This window comes from Vanessa cardui, chromosome 10 (genome assembly GCF_905220365.1).
Source record: "Vanessa cardui chromosome 10, ilVanCard2.1, whole genome shotgun sequence".
Classification (NCBI taxonomy): Eukaryota; Metazoa; Arthropoda; class Insecta; order Lepidoptera; family Nymphalidae; genus Vanessa; species Vanessa cardui.
The window spans coordinates 14,326,583-14,340,243 of NC_061132.1; the positions used below are offsets into that span (position 1 = coordinate 14,326,583).

Consider the following 13,661-nt stretch of genomic DNA (forward strand, 5'->3'; position numbering starts at 1 on the left):
GTTGTTAATGGAAGTTATACTTCCTACTACAATATGCAGATATTTTATAGAGATAAGTTATGTAACGTAATTAATGTAAAAGCCTCCTCCTCCAAGCTCTTGAGACGATTGAGCGCATACCTGAAAAGAACTAGTGCCGATAGTCGATATTAAAAGTTGAAACTAAAGAGGCTGTACATGATAGAAATATATATGCTATGGCCCTAAGATTGTACGACCAATAAGATTCCTAAGAATTTACAAAATTTATCGAACGTCTGGTTTAAGCAGTTTATTTATACATGGGAGATGAATTTTTAAAATTAAAATATTTAATTTTAGTAAATAGCCATTACTACTTAGAATCTTAAGTGAAAGTTTCTCACTTTATAATATTGTTACATATATTAAATATAGTAATACTCATTTCAATGTTCACTTGTTAAATATTAGATTTAATTAAAAAAAGATTATAAAATTATATAAAATGTTTATAACACATCATAGTGGCAACTCTGAAGTTAGACGTCATAACAACAAAAATTTAAGTTCAAACTTCAAGTTCAAACGGCGTTATTTGTTTTTGATTATTAAAATTTTCTTATTTTATAAAAGTATAAAGTATTCTCAGATAATATTCTCATAAAAGTAAGTTTCCGAATAAAGAAATAGCAAACAAATATAAATAGTCCTAAAATTTAATAAAACACACTCGCTTAAAGCTTGTGCTAATGACTCATATTTAACGCTCATAGTTTTATTACCGGTCTTTTTCTAAAGCATTCATAAATGTAACCTAAATTTGTAATAAGGATGCAATTATTAAGCTATTTATCAAACTATATAGTTTTCATTATATTGCACATTACTCCTTACGTTAGACGTCCTAGTGAAGAGAAATTCTATTCATTTTAACAATAATTTTTCTGGAACTCTTTGATATCAGTAACTCGGTGATGGTATGGTTTTAATAATATTTTAAATAAAGAACTCAAAATTTATTATCGATTCATCGAAAATTATATTCTCGTCTTTGTCTTATTCATTAAAAAAAAAAAAAAACGCTTGGAAATCAATTACATGTAAACTTTTTATTTCAGATGCCAACGGTATACACATTCAGCCGCAGTGATAATGACATCCTACAGGAACTCCTTCGGGTGTTCAGTTCAGGAAGAGGTACTGCAAAGGAACAATGGTCTTTACAAGCGGAAGTTCTTGTGGAACCTGTTGGCTGGGATGCTTTGTGGAAATTATCTAAAGAATTTTGCAAAAAGTTTGGTAAGTTTAAGTAGTGCGTTTATTTTAATTTTACAGTTAAATTTTAGCCTTGGACTGGTATTTATTTGCACTATAAAGTCTTAAATACAGAAAATAATTCATGTTAACTGTAAAGTATTTATTTGACAATATTTTTTGTGTGGAATGTGAATGTTTAGTTAACAATTTTTATACTGCACCTTTTATAAATACCATGTATATTTATTTTACTTTTCATTATTAATATTTTTGTATACATGAAAAAATAACCACCAACATCTAAGAACATTTATAATTTTATTTATAGAAGTAAGATTTCCATGCATAGCATGTGTTTCCGTCACTTCCGTTGACTTTGAGGAGCTCACAGCTCAAGTGGAGGTATTAAGTGTCCAGCATGAAGCAGTGTCGTTACCAGAAAACATTATGGACGTCCCACTCATAGAGCTTTGGCCAACGGTGAAACAGCGTGAGCAATGTGTGAATGCTTCTAGCACCGCTGAATTTATAGATTTAATGAGGTAGGTTGTATCACAATGGAATATATACAAGATACCTTAGATAAAAATAATTTGCAAGATTTGATGACAAACATTGGGACAGGTGAAGCTTAATTAAAGCTTATAAAAAGCATGCATGCATGCATGCATGCAAGCATCAACATCCTTAGGTTTGGTGATTTGTTGCTTGCTAGCTAGTTTATTATTACTTACTAACAAGTTGTGCCTGTGACCTTCTATGCGTTTGAATTTAGCAAAAAAAAAAATATTGCAGCCTAAGTTACTCCTTATTATATCAGTTATCTGCCAGTGAATGTCCCGTCAAAATCGGTCCAGCTGTTCCATAGATTAACCTGAACAAACAGACAGACAGACAAAATTTGTAAAAAATGTTATTTTGGTATATGTACCGAGTATACATACTTATGCATTTAGTAAAAAAGGGCTATTTTAATATTATAAACAAGACACTCCAATTTTATTATATGTATGTATTCTACAGTTGGAATTATTGCTTCTTCTGGACTTTTGCTTCTAGGGACATTTAAAATCATTTTAAATACAAAGATAATTTTAATATATTACAGATTTTATTATCAAAACATTTGGATGCCCTGGGATGACCAAGATGATAAAGTGTTACTTCCGAATACAATAGAAGACAGGATGAATCTGTGGATGGAACTTCACAATGGGTCCATCCCAAACTGTATATCCCGTTCAATAATGCTGTTACGTAACAGTGCTATCAATGCTCACGAGAAATTAAAAGAACTGGATTCTTCAATATGTGATGGGGATATTGCTGATGAGGATGGTAAATAAATATATTAATTTGTTAAGTTACTTTCATTAGGGTTAATCTGGTCTTTAGAATGGTATAATTTGCAATTGATAATTTTTAGTAAAATTCATTGATACTCAAAATTTCCATTACATACCTCTAAATAATGTCCCCCTGTAAGATTACTGGAGATTATGTGTCTATGATAGCTAGTCTAGTATGACAGATTATAGTGGCTAAGTGACTATGCAGGTGCACTCTCTAATCCGTGACTCTCATGATCTTCAGATCATGCGCCTTCAGGCGCAGAAAAAAACCGCTTAAACGGTTTTGGGTCTTGCAATTTTTTGGGCTAAACCTGGGGTTTTAATCCATCCAATCCAAATCCATAGTCTGAATTTAAATAGCCACCAGACTAAACCACCACTTATAATTTATTTATGTACATATAGGCAGGGTCGTATTTAGGGGAGGGCAACCAGGGCAACTGCCCTGGGGCCTCCACATGAGGGGGCCACGTCAGTTTTCAGCGAGTTAACAAATACCAAGATATAGTAATGTTACTAATACCATACCAAATTATAATAATGTTACTACTTATAATAAAAAAAGTTAACAAAGTAAAAAGTTACCGATGAAAGTAAAAAAATCATAACTGACTGATTGAAATTAAAAAAATCTAATTAATTTATAATAATATGATTATTAGGGTATTCACGCTTCTGTTTGTCTAGGGCCCCCACTGCTTTGTGGCCCGGGGGCCTCCAGACCTTTAAATCCGACTCTGCATATAGGATATACAATATACTACTGTACACAAAATACAATTATGTTAAAAATATATTTAGTATAGTATAATGTTCCCAGTGTACTAAATGATCATGTATCTGATTTGAAAATGTTATTAAATTTTCAGACTCCCTTCTGCCACCAAATTACATATCTCTGTGTGCAGAGATGAATGCAAGATTAGATGGACTTATGTCTAAGTGGACTCTATATGAGAATCCATTAATAAGGGAACAGTATCTTGCAAAAGCGAGAAGTAAATGGCAAAAACATAAGAGTAATAAGAATGTAAGTACCCACTAACTATATAGAAATAAATACAGACACCTTTCAAAATATCTGTATAAAGTTATTATGGCAAGATACTATAGCGAAACACCTTTCTTTATTTTATCTAGTATTTGATAGGTAATTAGTGATAGGGTTTTGTGCAGGTCTATCTAGATATTTACCATTCACTAGGTACCACATTACTGATCTACCACCAAAAAGACATGTAATAAGCATGTTTTGGTTTGAAAGATGAGTGAGCCAGAGTGACTATCGATACAAGGGACATAACATAATTATTATATCAGGGTTGGTGGTGCATTGTCTGGGCTGTGCTGACCACTCAACATCATGTGGCAAATTTGCTAGGTTGCCTAATTATTCGACCTTAATATAACTAATCAAACATACCTCTTTTATAATAAAGTCATTATGTTTACAGGTTGTAGCTTTATGGCATGGCGGTAATAAAACAGACTTTGAAAACATATCAAAGTTTCTTTGCTCTCAACTTGCAAACGACCACACACTCACTGTAATGGTGTCTGCTGAGGAGGGATTGTCGCTGGAACCAGAAGAAGTTGTAATATGTGATAAGGAATATGAAATCCCTGAAATGCCATTGTCCCAAATATCATTTTGCAGCTATAATGGTATGTATAGTCATTACAGGTGCATGTTACTTAGTTTCCATGGTCCGTTAGTGACTCTAACCACTAGAGTGATAGTGGCTGGATTTCCTCGCCTTTTTGTATTAAATATGTATTTTTTAAATATTACAAATAAATTAACACAGAGGTCTTAACAGATATTTATGAATTGTTATACTATTAGATAAATAAAATTCGTAGAAAATTTTGTAGTGAAGAACTTATATACTTTTATTTATTAATTTAAAATAAATAAGGAATTATCGAATATATGATAACTTTCACGCACATGCTGAGTCCCATTCATCCCCTTCACAGCAACGCGCCACCAATCGCGTCACGGGCTTGGGCGACAGCTGGCCTGAAATTGTTAAACTATTATCTATATCTATATAGTTAACTGTTTAAAAATTCATCCGCTATACTAGGCCAGTTTCTTGTCATTTCTTATGGCTGTAGTCTGCTTTGAAAAGCTATAGACTCGAAACATTGTTTCAAAATTTTTTTATCGTAATGTTTATTGAATTATATACATTCGTTTTGATGTTTCCTCTAATATGTTCCAGGAGCAACACTCAAGGCAACAGACATGCGATCCTGTTTGCTCATGTTGAGCGAAGACTGCCGGATACGGGACCTAACGTTACACTGTGCACTTGTCAACACCGTTATAGTCATGAGGTCTGGGAGACTGCATGTCAAGAATTGCACGCTGATCGACGATTCGAAGAGTTTTCAGGTAATTTATAGTTTTCCAAATACAGTAGCAGTACGCATGTGACCCTGGATGATTTATTTGATCGATTTGATTTTATTTTCAGAGCGATTTCGCGCAAGGCATCGTTGCAATGTCGGGGGCTGACATCATTTTAGAAGATTGTACGTTGGAAAATTTCTATTCTGGAATTGTTGTACATAAAGGAGCTAAGGTATGTTGGACAGTTTGCAAAAATGTTGAAAATTTCTCAGTTGTTAAATTAGGGTTAAAAAAAGACTCTCAAATCCCAGGTCAAAATAATAAAGGTTGTCTTAAATTTTCGCGATTATTACGCATTTAAATAAAACTAGTTATAACGGATTTGAATCGCGTATATTAATTATTTTTGATATCCCGACGTTTCAAACGCTGTAAAGTGATCAAAACTAGTTTTATTTAAATAATGAAGGTTACTCCAGTATTAGGGGTTAAATTTTTTTTTATTAGCCAATCAGAATTTTTATGGTACTAATGTTAAAGGTGATGGTTCCGTCTTGGCAAAATGTCTGGCAATGTGTACACATTGTAGTTTGTAGAAGCGAGAGGGGCCGCTGTAATACGTTTGTATAAGCGAATGTATGGTTCCACCCGCCAGGTGGAGCTCCGGAACTGCTTGGTGCGGCGCTGCGGCGTGGGCGTGCAGATGTACTCGGGCGCGCACGTGCGCCTCGACGCGTGCGCGCTCAGCGACTGCGCCGAGCACGCCGTGCGCTGCGAGCGCGACGCCGCCGACGCGCCCGCCGACGCCCGCGCGCTGTGAGTAAAAAAAAAAAAGTAAAGTAACAGCCTGTAAATTCCCACTGCTGGGCTAAAGGCCTCCTCTCCCTTTGAGGAGAGGGTTTGGAACATATTCCACCACGCTGTTCCAATGCGGGTTGGTGGAATACACATGTGGCAGAATTTCTATGAAATTTGTCACATGCAGGTTTCCTCACGATGTTTTCCTTCACCGCTGAGCACGAGATGAATTATAAAGACAAATAAAGCACATGAATCAGCGGTGCTTGCCTGGGTTTGAACCCGCAATCATCGGTTAAGATGCACGCGTTCTAACCTCTGAGCCATCTCAGCTCAGCGCTGTGAGTGTTGCCATAATATACGGGCAGGGGCGTGATGTGGGACATGTGTTCAAACCTTAATGAGGTTATCACTAGATGGAGATAAAGACAGTACTGTAGGAGAAAATTATTATTATTCATTGGATGTGCTATATTTAATAAAAAAAATTGATATGTAAATATATATTTTAATTTGAAACAAAAGAAGAGTGCTTATTTAATAATAAGTATATATATTCATAGGTAGATTAATCGAATCACAAATTATTGTTACTGTAGTGAGAAAACTACTGTAGATATTTTGATGTTCACAAAATTTTACAAGTCAAATCTACAGATTCTAGGAAGCTGGTATATGGAACACCTGTTTACACAACATAAGCAATCTCTTGAGAAAGGCAGAATAGAAATAAAAAAAAATAATTTTAGAAATATCTTCAAATAAAATCACGTAAACGAATTCAATATGACAACTAATAATATATCTCATACGTACATATGTAAATCATCAACATAAATATGAATATAAATATTCATTTATCGTTAATTTTTTTTCAGTATGGATGGTCTGCATATATCACCCAATTGCAAAATTGGATCTGGTGACTTGCAGAAGGAGATTCTGATCGTACAGCAAGATGTGAACTTGGCCTAGATATGTTTGCCATTATGACGTAGACAATTTGTTATTAAAGTATGTTGTTTAGTTATTTGTTATATTACATAAAGCAATGTACTAACTAATTTGCACATTGGGCGTTATGATATTTTTAAGAAATAAAAATGTCCAATATTATTTTGTTTTTCAAGTTATACTATAGGAGCAGATTGGCTGGTTTATTATTTAATATTATTTCAAGGAAACCATTATTTAATATTTTTTTTTTTTATGGCTTACCTAATGTTAACTGGCAACACAGATATCGGAACTATAACAAGTACATACGCCGTTAACCAACTCAAAGGTGCAAATCAAATCAATTTATTCTAGTAAGCCCCACAATTAAGCGTATTTGAATCGTCAATAATTAAATACTACCACCGTTTCGGAAAGCAGCTTCTAGCGAGAAGAAACGGCAAGAAACTCGCATTGTTGCTCTTTTCAAATCAACAGATTTACAATGCTGTTGTAAATGTGCAATTTACAGTAATTAGTTTCCTATGATGGAACCCGAGCCTAAATTCAGGCGTTTCTTTCTAAAAAGTCTTTTAATGAATAATATGTGCCATGTCCGTTTTGCCTATAATTACACTGGCTCACTAATCATTGAACACACATGCAGATATGTTCACTCACAAAGACGCGATCTTCTACATTTATTTATCATAAGTATGAGTGCCGCTCGTGCGTACAAGGTGTCGTAGTGTGTGTGAGATGACTAAAGTCAAAATAAAGTTTCACTAAATTCCACCAAGAACATATTCAGATCACAAAGCTTAGGAAGTCTGGTACATGTTAAATATATTTAGTGTTTTAATTCAAGGGATTTCTGACTTTATTTAATAGAATATAATGTCCAATTTACCACTTATCTGAGAGCTTTAATTTATTTTTGTTCGCTGTTGTATGAAAGCCATTATTAATTGAATTATAATATTATTTTAAAGTTGTTAGAGCTAAGTTTGATTAAGATGTTCTTTTTGTATTTATAGTTTCAGGAATTAAAAATAAATAAATTCAATATGAATGTGTTTTATTTGAATATAATAAATAAATATTTTATAACGAACTGAAGGGATATCATTGGTCTAGAGCTTGATTAATCTATGATATTCATTATGGATTTTTGAACCTCGAAGCTCTTATCGGAACTTTGCTGGTAAAATTGAAGTGGATAACATTAATGATATAGGTTGGCGGACGAGCATATGGGCCACCTGATGGAAAGTGGTCATCACCCATAGACAATGACGCTGTAAGAAATATTAACTATTCCTTACATCGTCAATGTGCTACCAACCTTGGGAACTAAGATGTTATGTCCCTTGTGCCTGTAGTTACACTGGCTCACTCACCCTTCAGACTGGAACACAACAATACTGATTAGTGATTACTGTTATTTGGCGTTAGAATAACTTATGAGTGTGTGGTACCTACCCAGACGGGCTTGCAAATAGCCCTACCATCAAGAAATTCATAATATACTAGGAACAGTTGTTTTTATTTATAATACAACAGTACTGTACTTAAGAGCGCAGTCTCTAAGCGTGGGAATTTATTTTCGAACACACACATAGGTATTTTACAATAATACATTTGCATTTCACGGTGTATCGTACACATCCCCCGAAACAATTAGTTCCTTGTTGTTGGTACAACTAATAAATAAAATTTTCATTGCGTGTTCATAACGTAGGATTTATAAAAATACATTTAAATACGAGTAATGTATTAGCTTTAAGGTTGTCACTCGCAAACTCAATTATAAATTGTTAGTTAGCAAAGGGTGCGGTCCGAGTGCATTAAGATGCCTAATATACCTTATGATTTTTTTTGTTTCAATTGCTTTCGTCTAAATAAATTATCATTATTTTTGGGATATTTTAAGGTTGGTCGGTATATCGAATTAGAGCGTAAAGTCCAATAAAATAATCACTTATCTACTTTTTAAATAAAAATAACGGAAGTATATATTAATGAATATTGTTTATTTTTAATTCACTAAAATCAGCTACCTTCTTTTAAATAAACACAAAAAATACAAAAAAAAAATTTACAGTTTAACAATTATTATGATCACAAGGATTATAAAACAATACCTAACACATATACAAGTTTTTTAAATTACAATCCTAATTAGAAAAAAACTAATAATACATTTACAACAAATAAATCATCAAACAATAGAATGTATTTCACCGGTTTTGCATAGCACTATGTTTAATTAAGCATTTAAATAATTAAGAATTAAGCAGGCGAACTCAACGTCATGAGTACTGGTATGAGTTAGCGTTAGATTTAAATTTCGAATTTAGAAAATAAAAATAAGCAGGATTGTGCAAAACCTGAACGCAGCGTCCAGAAATGATATGAAACATGTATTTCAATGCGAAAACAAAAGCAGTGCAATGCGGTAATCAACGACAGCAAATGCAACAGAAGCAGCGGCAGCAGCACTGAACAGGCAGCAGTTCCTTCATAAAACTGCAGCTCCAACTCAGCAAAACTCCCTCAGTCCACCAAGCAATATAATAATTTGGATTATAATTTTTAAAGTATATAAAAAAAAACACGCCCTGTGAACAAAACAACGCATTACCTATCCTGCGTGAGAACTAAGAATGTTAAAGAATGCCCTAGACAGAGGTAAAAACAAACATAGGTTATTAACATTGAATAATAACTCATAAGATTGAATTTACTAAATTGGATATTTAAAGAGCCATAATATGGGAAAGTATTGCTTAATTTGCAATACTACAATATAAAAAAGCAAAAACTATATTTATACTAACGAAATAATGCTTTTGAATGGTTTCAATGGCATTCGACTTAGGTCATCCAGTACATGAACAAATATTATGTTCAGTTTGAGTAAAATCTGAGAAACTGAAAAGAAAATATTATTGAGCCATGTAGGATATTGATTATCAAAGGTAAGTAATGCATGAACTCACCTCAGGAGTGTTTACATAAATGAAAATTCGGCAATACTTGTCAGATATTACACGTGGCCGGTTTTTATACAAAGACTGGAACTGAACGAAAAATTGAGTAATCCCCATTAATTTGCCTCGACTCAAAGAATATAAATTGTTTTACTTACGGTTTAGTAAACTGAAGCTCTCAAAAAATGGTAATTTAAAGTCATGACGTAGGTAACCCTCCTTTTACTAATTGGTCTTTAATCTGAAACGAATGTAAAAACCAATATACGAAATATAGAAATTATATATTAAATGCCAATATTCATTGAATTTACTCACGAAGTATAAATGATTTTATCGTTTTAAACTGACAAGTGTCGGTAGGTAACCAGCACCTGCACAATGATAAAATGAACGACGCAGCAACGCAAGTGACTCCATCCCAAGAAACGAAGAGATAATAAATATAAAGACTATGACGATTTAATAATCGTTTTCTTTAAATAACCAATAAATGTTAATAAAGATAAATACAATATTTTTATTAAAATTAAAATATTGCAAAAATTTATTTTATAAGGTCACATTGGATAATTGTAACCTACTGTGCCGAATCATAATAAATAACTATTTGTCTTTTAGTTGCCGCTTGGTAATTTTACCTTCACATGCAACATTTTCACTCTTCCGTTTTTTTGTTTCTCTTATTGCTTCTCTTTTTTTTAAAGCCTCAATCAAATAATTAGGCTCTCTTATTTCCATTTTTCTATCTAACCTAGAGTCAATTATTTCTGGAAGCATACAATCAAGACAGAATTTTTTTAATTTTTCTTTCATATTTTTTTCCCAGAATTCGTCATCTCTTTTTATTATTTCAATTTTCGCGTCTACATATGTCCAAACCATAAAAATACATTCGTTTTTTTGGGTGATGTGCAGTTGTCCTTGGACCTGATAATACCAGTCATGATTAGTGTTTATTGTCAGATCTCCTGTTTGATTGCGTTTCCAAAAATTTATTTTTTTTATGTTAATACCCTCGTTTATGGTAATATTTGAACATGAATATGGACACTTAATTTCGACTATTTTATGGTTATCCACTATTCCATCGGGAGTTGCACCTAAGTAGCCGATTTCTGCATCTATAAATAAACCGCATTTTTGTATTATGCAAGGAGAACCTTCAATACTTATCAGGGCTTTTAACTGCTCTAACGCAATGTGTTCATGGTCTTTGCCATGTTGGATTGATTTAACATTTTCTAAGTTTGCTCCACGAAGCAAACTTTTCACTAGCGGTGCGCATTTAATAAGACCTCTTTTACAAACTTTTCCAAAACTAGAAGCGGTTAATCGGTGCTTTCTTTCTTGGATCCATTCCATAGAATCTGTTTGCAAAGTAGTTCTCCTTTCAAGTGCTTTGCGTTCTACTTCTGTGAGATTAATCTTTTTTAAATGATCTGTTTTTGCGAATTCGTAGTCCACTTCATTTAAGTCTGGCTTTTGACAAAAATAACCATAGTCTTTATTATCATAATAATTGTTACTTTTTGTAAAATTTGATTTTATTTTGCGGCTTAATTTTGATTTTAAATGTAGACACTTTCTTTTAAACTCTAGACGACTTATGAAACTGTTGGGGCTTTTGAAAAATAATTTGTTGCACAGGTACGTTTGTGGCTGCTTTGTGTTAAATGCCACAACGGACGTAGCACAACGGGCTGAATATGATTGCCTATTTGAAAAATTTAATCGTTTACCTCCCACAAATTTTGCTACAATACTATTGAATACTTCAGCAATGTTACTGTTGACTTTATAGAGCAAACTTTTAGCATTATTAACTAGTCTTGACACTATTTTCATGATTGCATTGTAAAAAGTGCAAGCTTTCATTTCCGGCACTAAATTTCTATATTTATCTGCCTTTTTTTCATCTGTGGAATCCAGATGCTTACAATAGTATGGCTTACAAGCTACATGATTACCAAATACATGATTTGGTCCATTCAGTAAGTCTGTTTTGAGATCGACAATTCTTTCATCTAATGTTTTTTCTCTTTGGGAATTGTTATACTGCACAGCACCAGTGACCGACCGCCGTAAACGTAGAATATTTTGTGAGAGTATTTTGCGAAACGGTAAGGGGTGTATAGTTGTTTTAGTAAGTTCATCCATTTTAGCACAGTAGTTACGAAGCAAATGATTTGTGCATTCAATTTTTTCTACAACTATTCTTGGATACGGATTAGCATCTATTATACTTTTGTAAGTACTTGCATCTCCATCAGCAATTAACTTAGAATATATGATGCCATACATTTCTAAAGAGTTCTTAAAGCCTTCTGTTATTGCAAGAGCTTCCATTCCGCTTGAGGAACCTCTGTAGTTTTTAAAACAAACATGATCTGGGCAAGGTATATCCCGATTTAGAGCCCTGGTACAGATCATGCAGTACTTATTTTTCACTGCCATGTACAGTACTTTTTTAGTTTTATAACCTATTATCACAGCAGCACCCGATAGAGCCGTGTAGTTTTTTCTGTATGATCTTTTAGACCAGCATGCATCAGCTACTACTGTGATCATAGGTATTCCATTGACGTCAACTTCACCGTCTCGTACTGCCAAATCAAATTCTTCCTTTGCAGCCTCTTCCATGCACTTCTGTTTGGCTAACTCCCACAATGCACAAACCTTTGTGTTACATTTAGCGTACAGGTTCTTAGACATGCAAGGTATTGCAAGAGAAGCTGAAACCTGTTCTAATCCAGTATAACCAGACCCTATCGACATAAAACTAGACACAGCAGTCTCATTTAAATTCAGGTCTTCATTTTTATCGTCCTTACAATTTTGTACTTTTAATTCGATATTACACATTTTGCAGAGGAAGGTAAATTCAGAATGCAAACCCTTCTTTCTTTCTTTTAAAAGTTCAAGATGCTTAAAGTCACATCCAAATGCCGAATCGTGATTTGCAATTTTCTGCAATTGCTCGTAAAAGTACATGAAGTCAATTATCCTGCGTCCATCTACTCTAAAATCTTCTTTTTCTTGAGCTTCTTCAATAACAAGTTCTGGAGTATTTCGTTCTGCTTCTAACGATGCCTGTAATATAATCATGGTCAAATATTAATTAATGTAAGTATTCTATGTATATAATAGGTTAAATTTTCAATTTACATGTCTGTGAGAACATAACTTAACATAATATAATAACATAGAGAAATAAACATAATTAAACGTTCCTTACAAGTTCCATGTGTCTTGTACTATCTTGAACGTTTTGAATATCCCGAAATGGAACTTTGTAATGCCTAAAACAATGAATTATCCATTAAGAAGATCAGTTGATAGTATTTGTTCTCCATATTTTGTAGAATACTGTCTGTCCGTACGTCTGTCGGTCACCTGGCGGTATTTGATGAACCTAAGAAGTAAGTAGTAATTAAAAATTTCACATATGTACAGTATGTACATGTATGTGTATGTTTTTTTTTTAAATCTTCCTTTATTTTTTTTATGTGTTATATAACTTTCTTTTCGTTTTCCCATTGCACTCTGAAAAATATTAATATTAAATATATAGAAGCAAATATAAGTATAACCATGACCGGTTATTGCTCATACTTACTTAGTTTATCTGGTTCCTCGAAAAGTAAAAATTAAGTTCCACGACACTCGCACCCTACCCTTATGTTGACTTGTCTATGTGTGCGTAGACGTTTCGCGTAATTATAATATTCGACTCGAAATAAAATTGACGTGCTCTCACCTTGAGCTCTGGGGACGGACTGAAGATTTATTGACAGCGATGTCGAATAAAAAATCAAAACCGTCAAATGATTTTCTCCATACTAAAATGTATGGACGACGAATGCAAAAAATAAAGCAATATTTAAATAAAAATTACTAAAATATTGTGTAATATAATAAAAATTTAATGTGGTAGACTTATTATTTACACTTTTGAGACCCTTTTTAAGCAAAAATACATGAATAAACTAGCACCTAAATAGC

General features: G+C 33.2%; 1 protein-coding gene across 1 annotated transcript; it reads left to right on the forward strand.

The window, feature by feature from the left end:
* The first annotated feature begins 833 nt into the window (after positions 1-833).
* LOC124533134 (protein nessun dorma) lies at positions 834-7,715 on the forward strand. Its single transcript, XM_047108297.1, has 10 exons — positions 834-938; positions 1,080-1,260; positions 1,547-1,760; positions 2,327-2,556; positions 3,440-3,600; positions 4,025-4,235; positions 4,799-4,971; positions 5,054-5,161; positions 5,585-5,745; positions 6,606-7,715. Exons 1-10 carry the CDS (start codon positions 936-938, stop codon positions 6,700-6,702), a joined length of 1,539 nt encoding a protein of 512 aa, XP_046964253.1. The 5' UTR covers positions 834-935; the 3' UTR covers positions 6,703-7,715.
* Positions 7,716-13,661: the final 5,946 nt, after the last annotated feature.

Bases quoted from the DNA above. Each gene is read 5' to 3' on its own strand.
- LOC124533134 (XM_047108297.1), top strand. The intron at 1,761-2,326 runs GTAGGTTGTATC...AATATATTACAG, and splicing joins GAATTTATAGATTTAATGAG to ATTTTATTATCAAAACATTT. The intron at 2,557-3,439 runs GTAAATAAATAT...TTAAATTTTCAG, and splicing joins GGATATTGCTGATGAGGATG to ACTCCCTTCTGCCACCAAAT.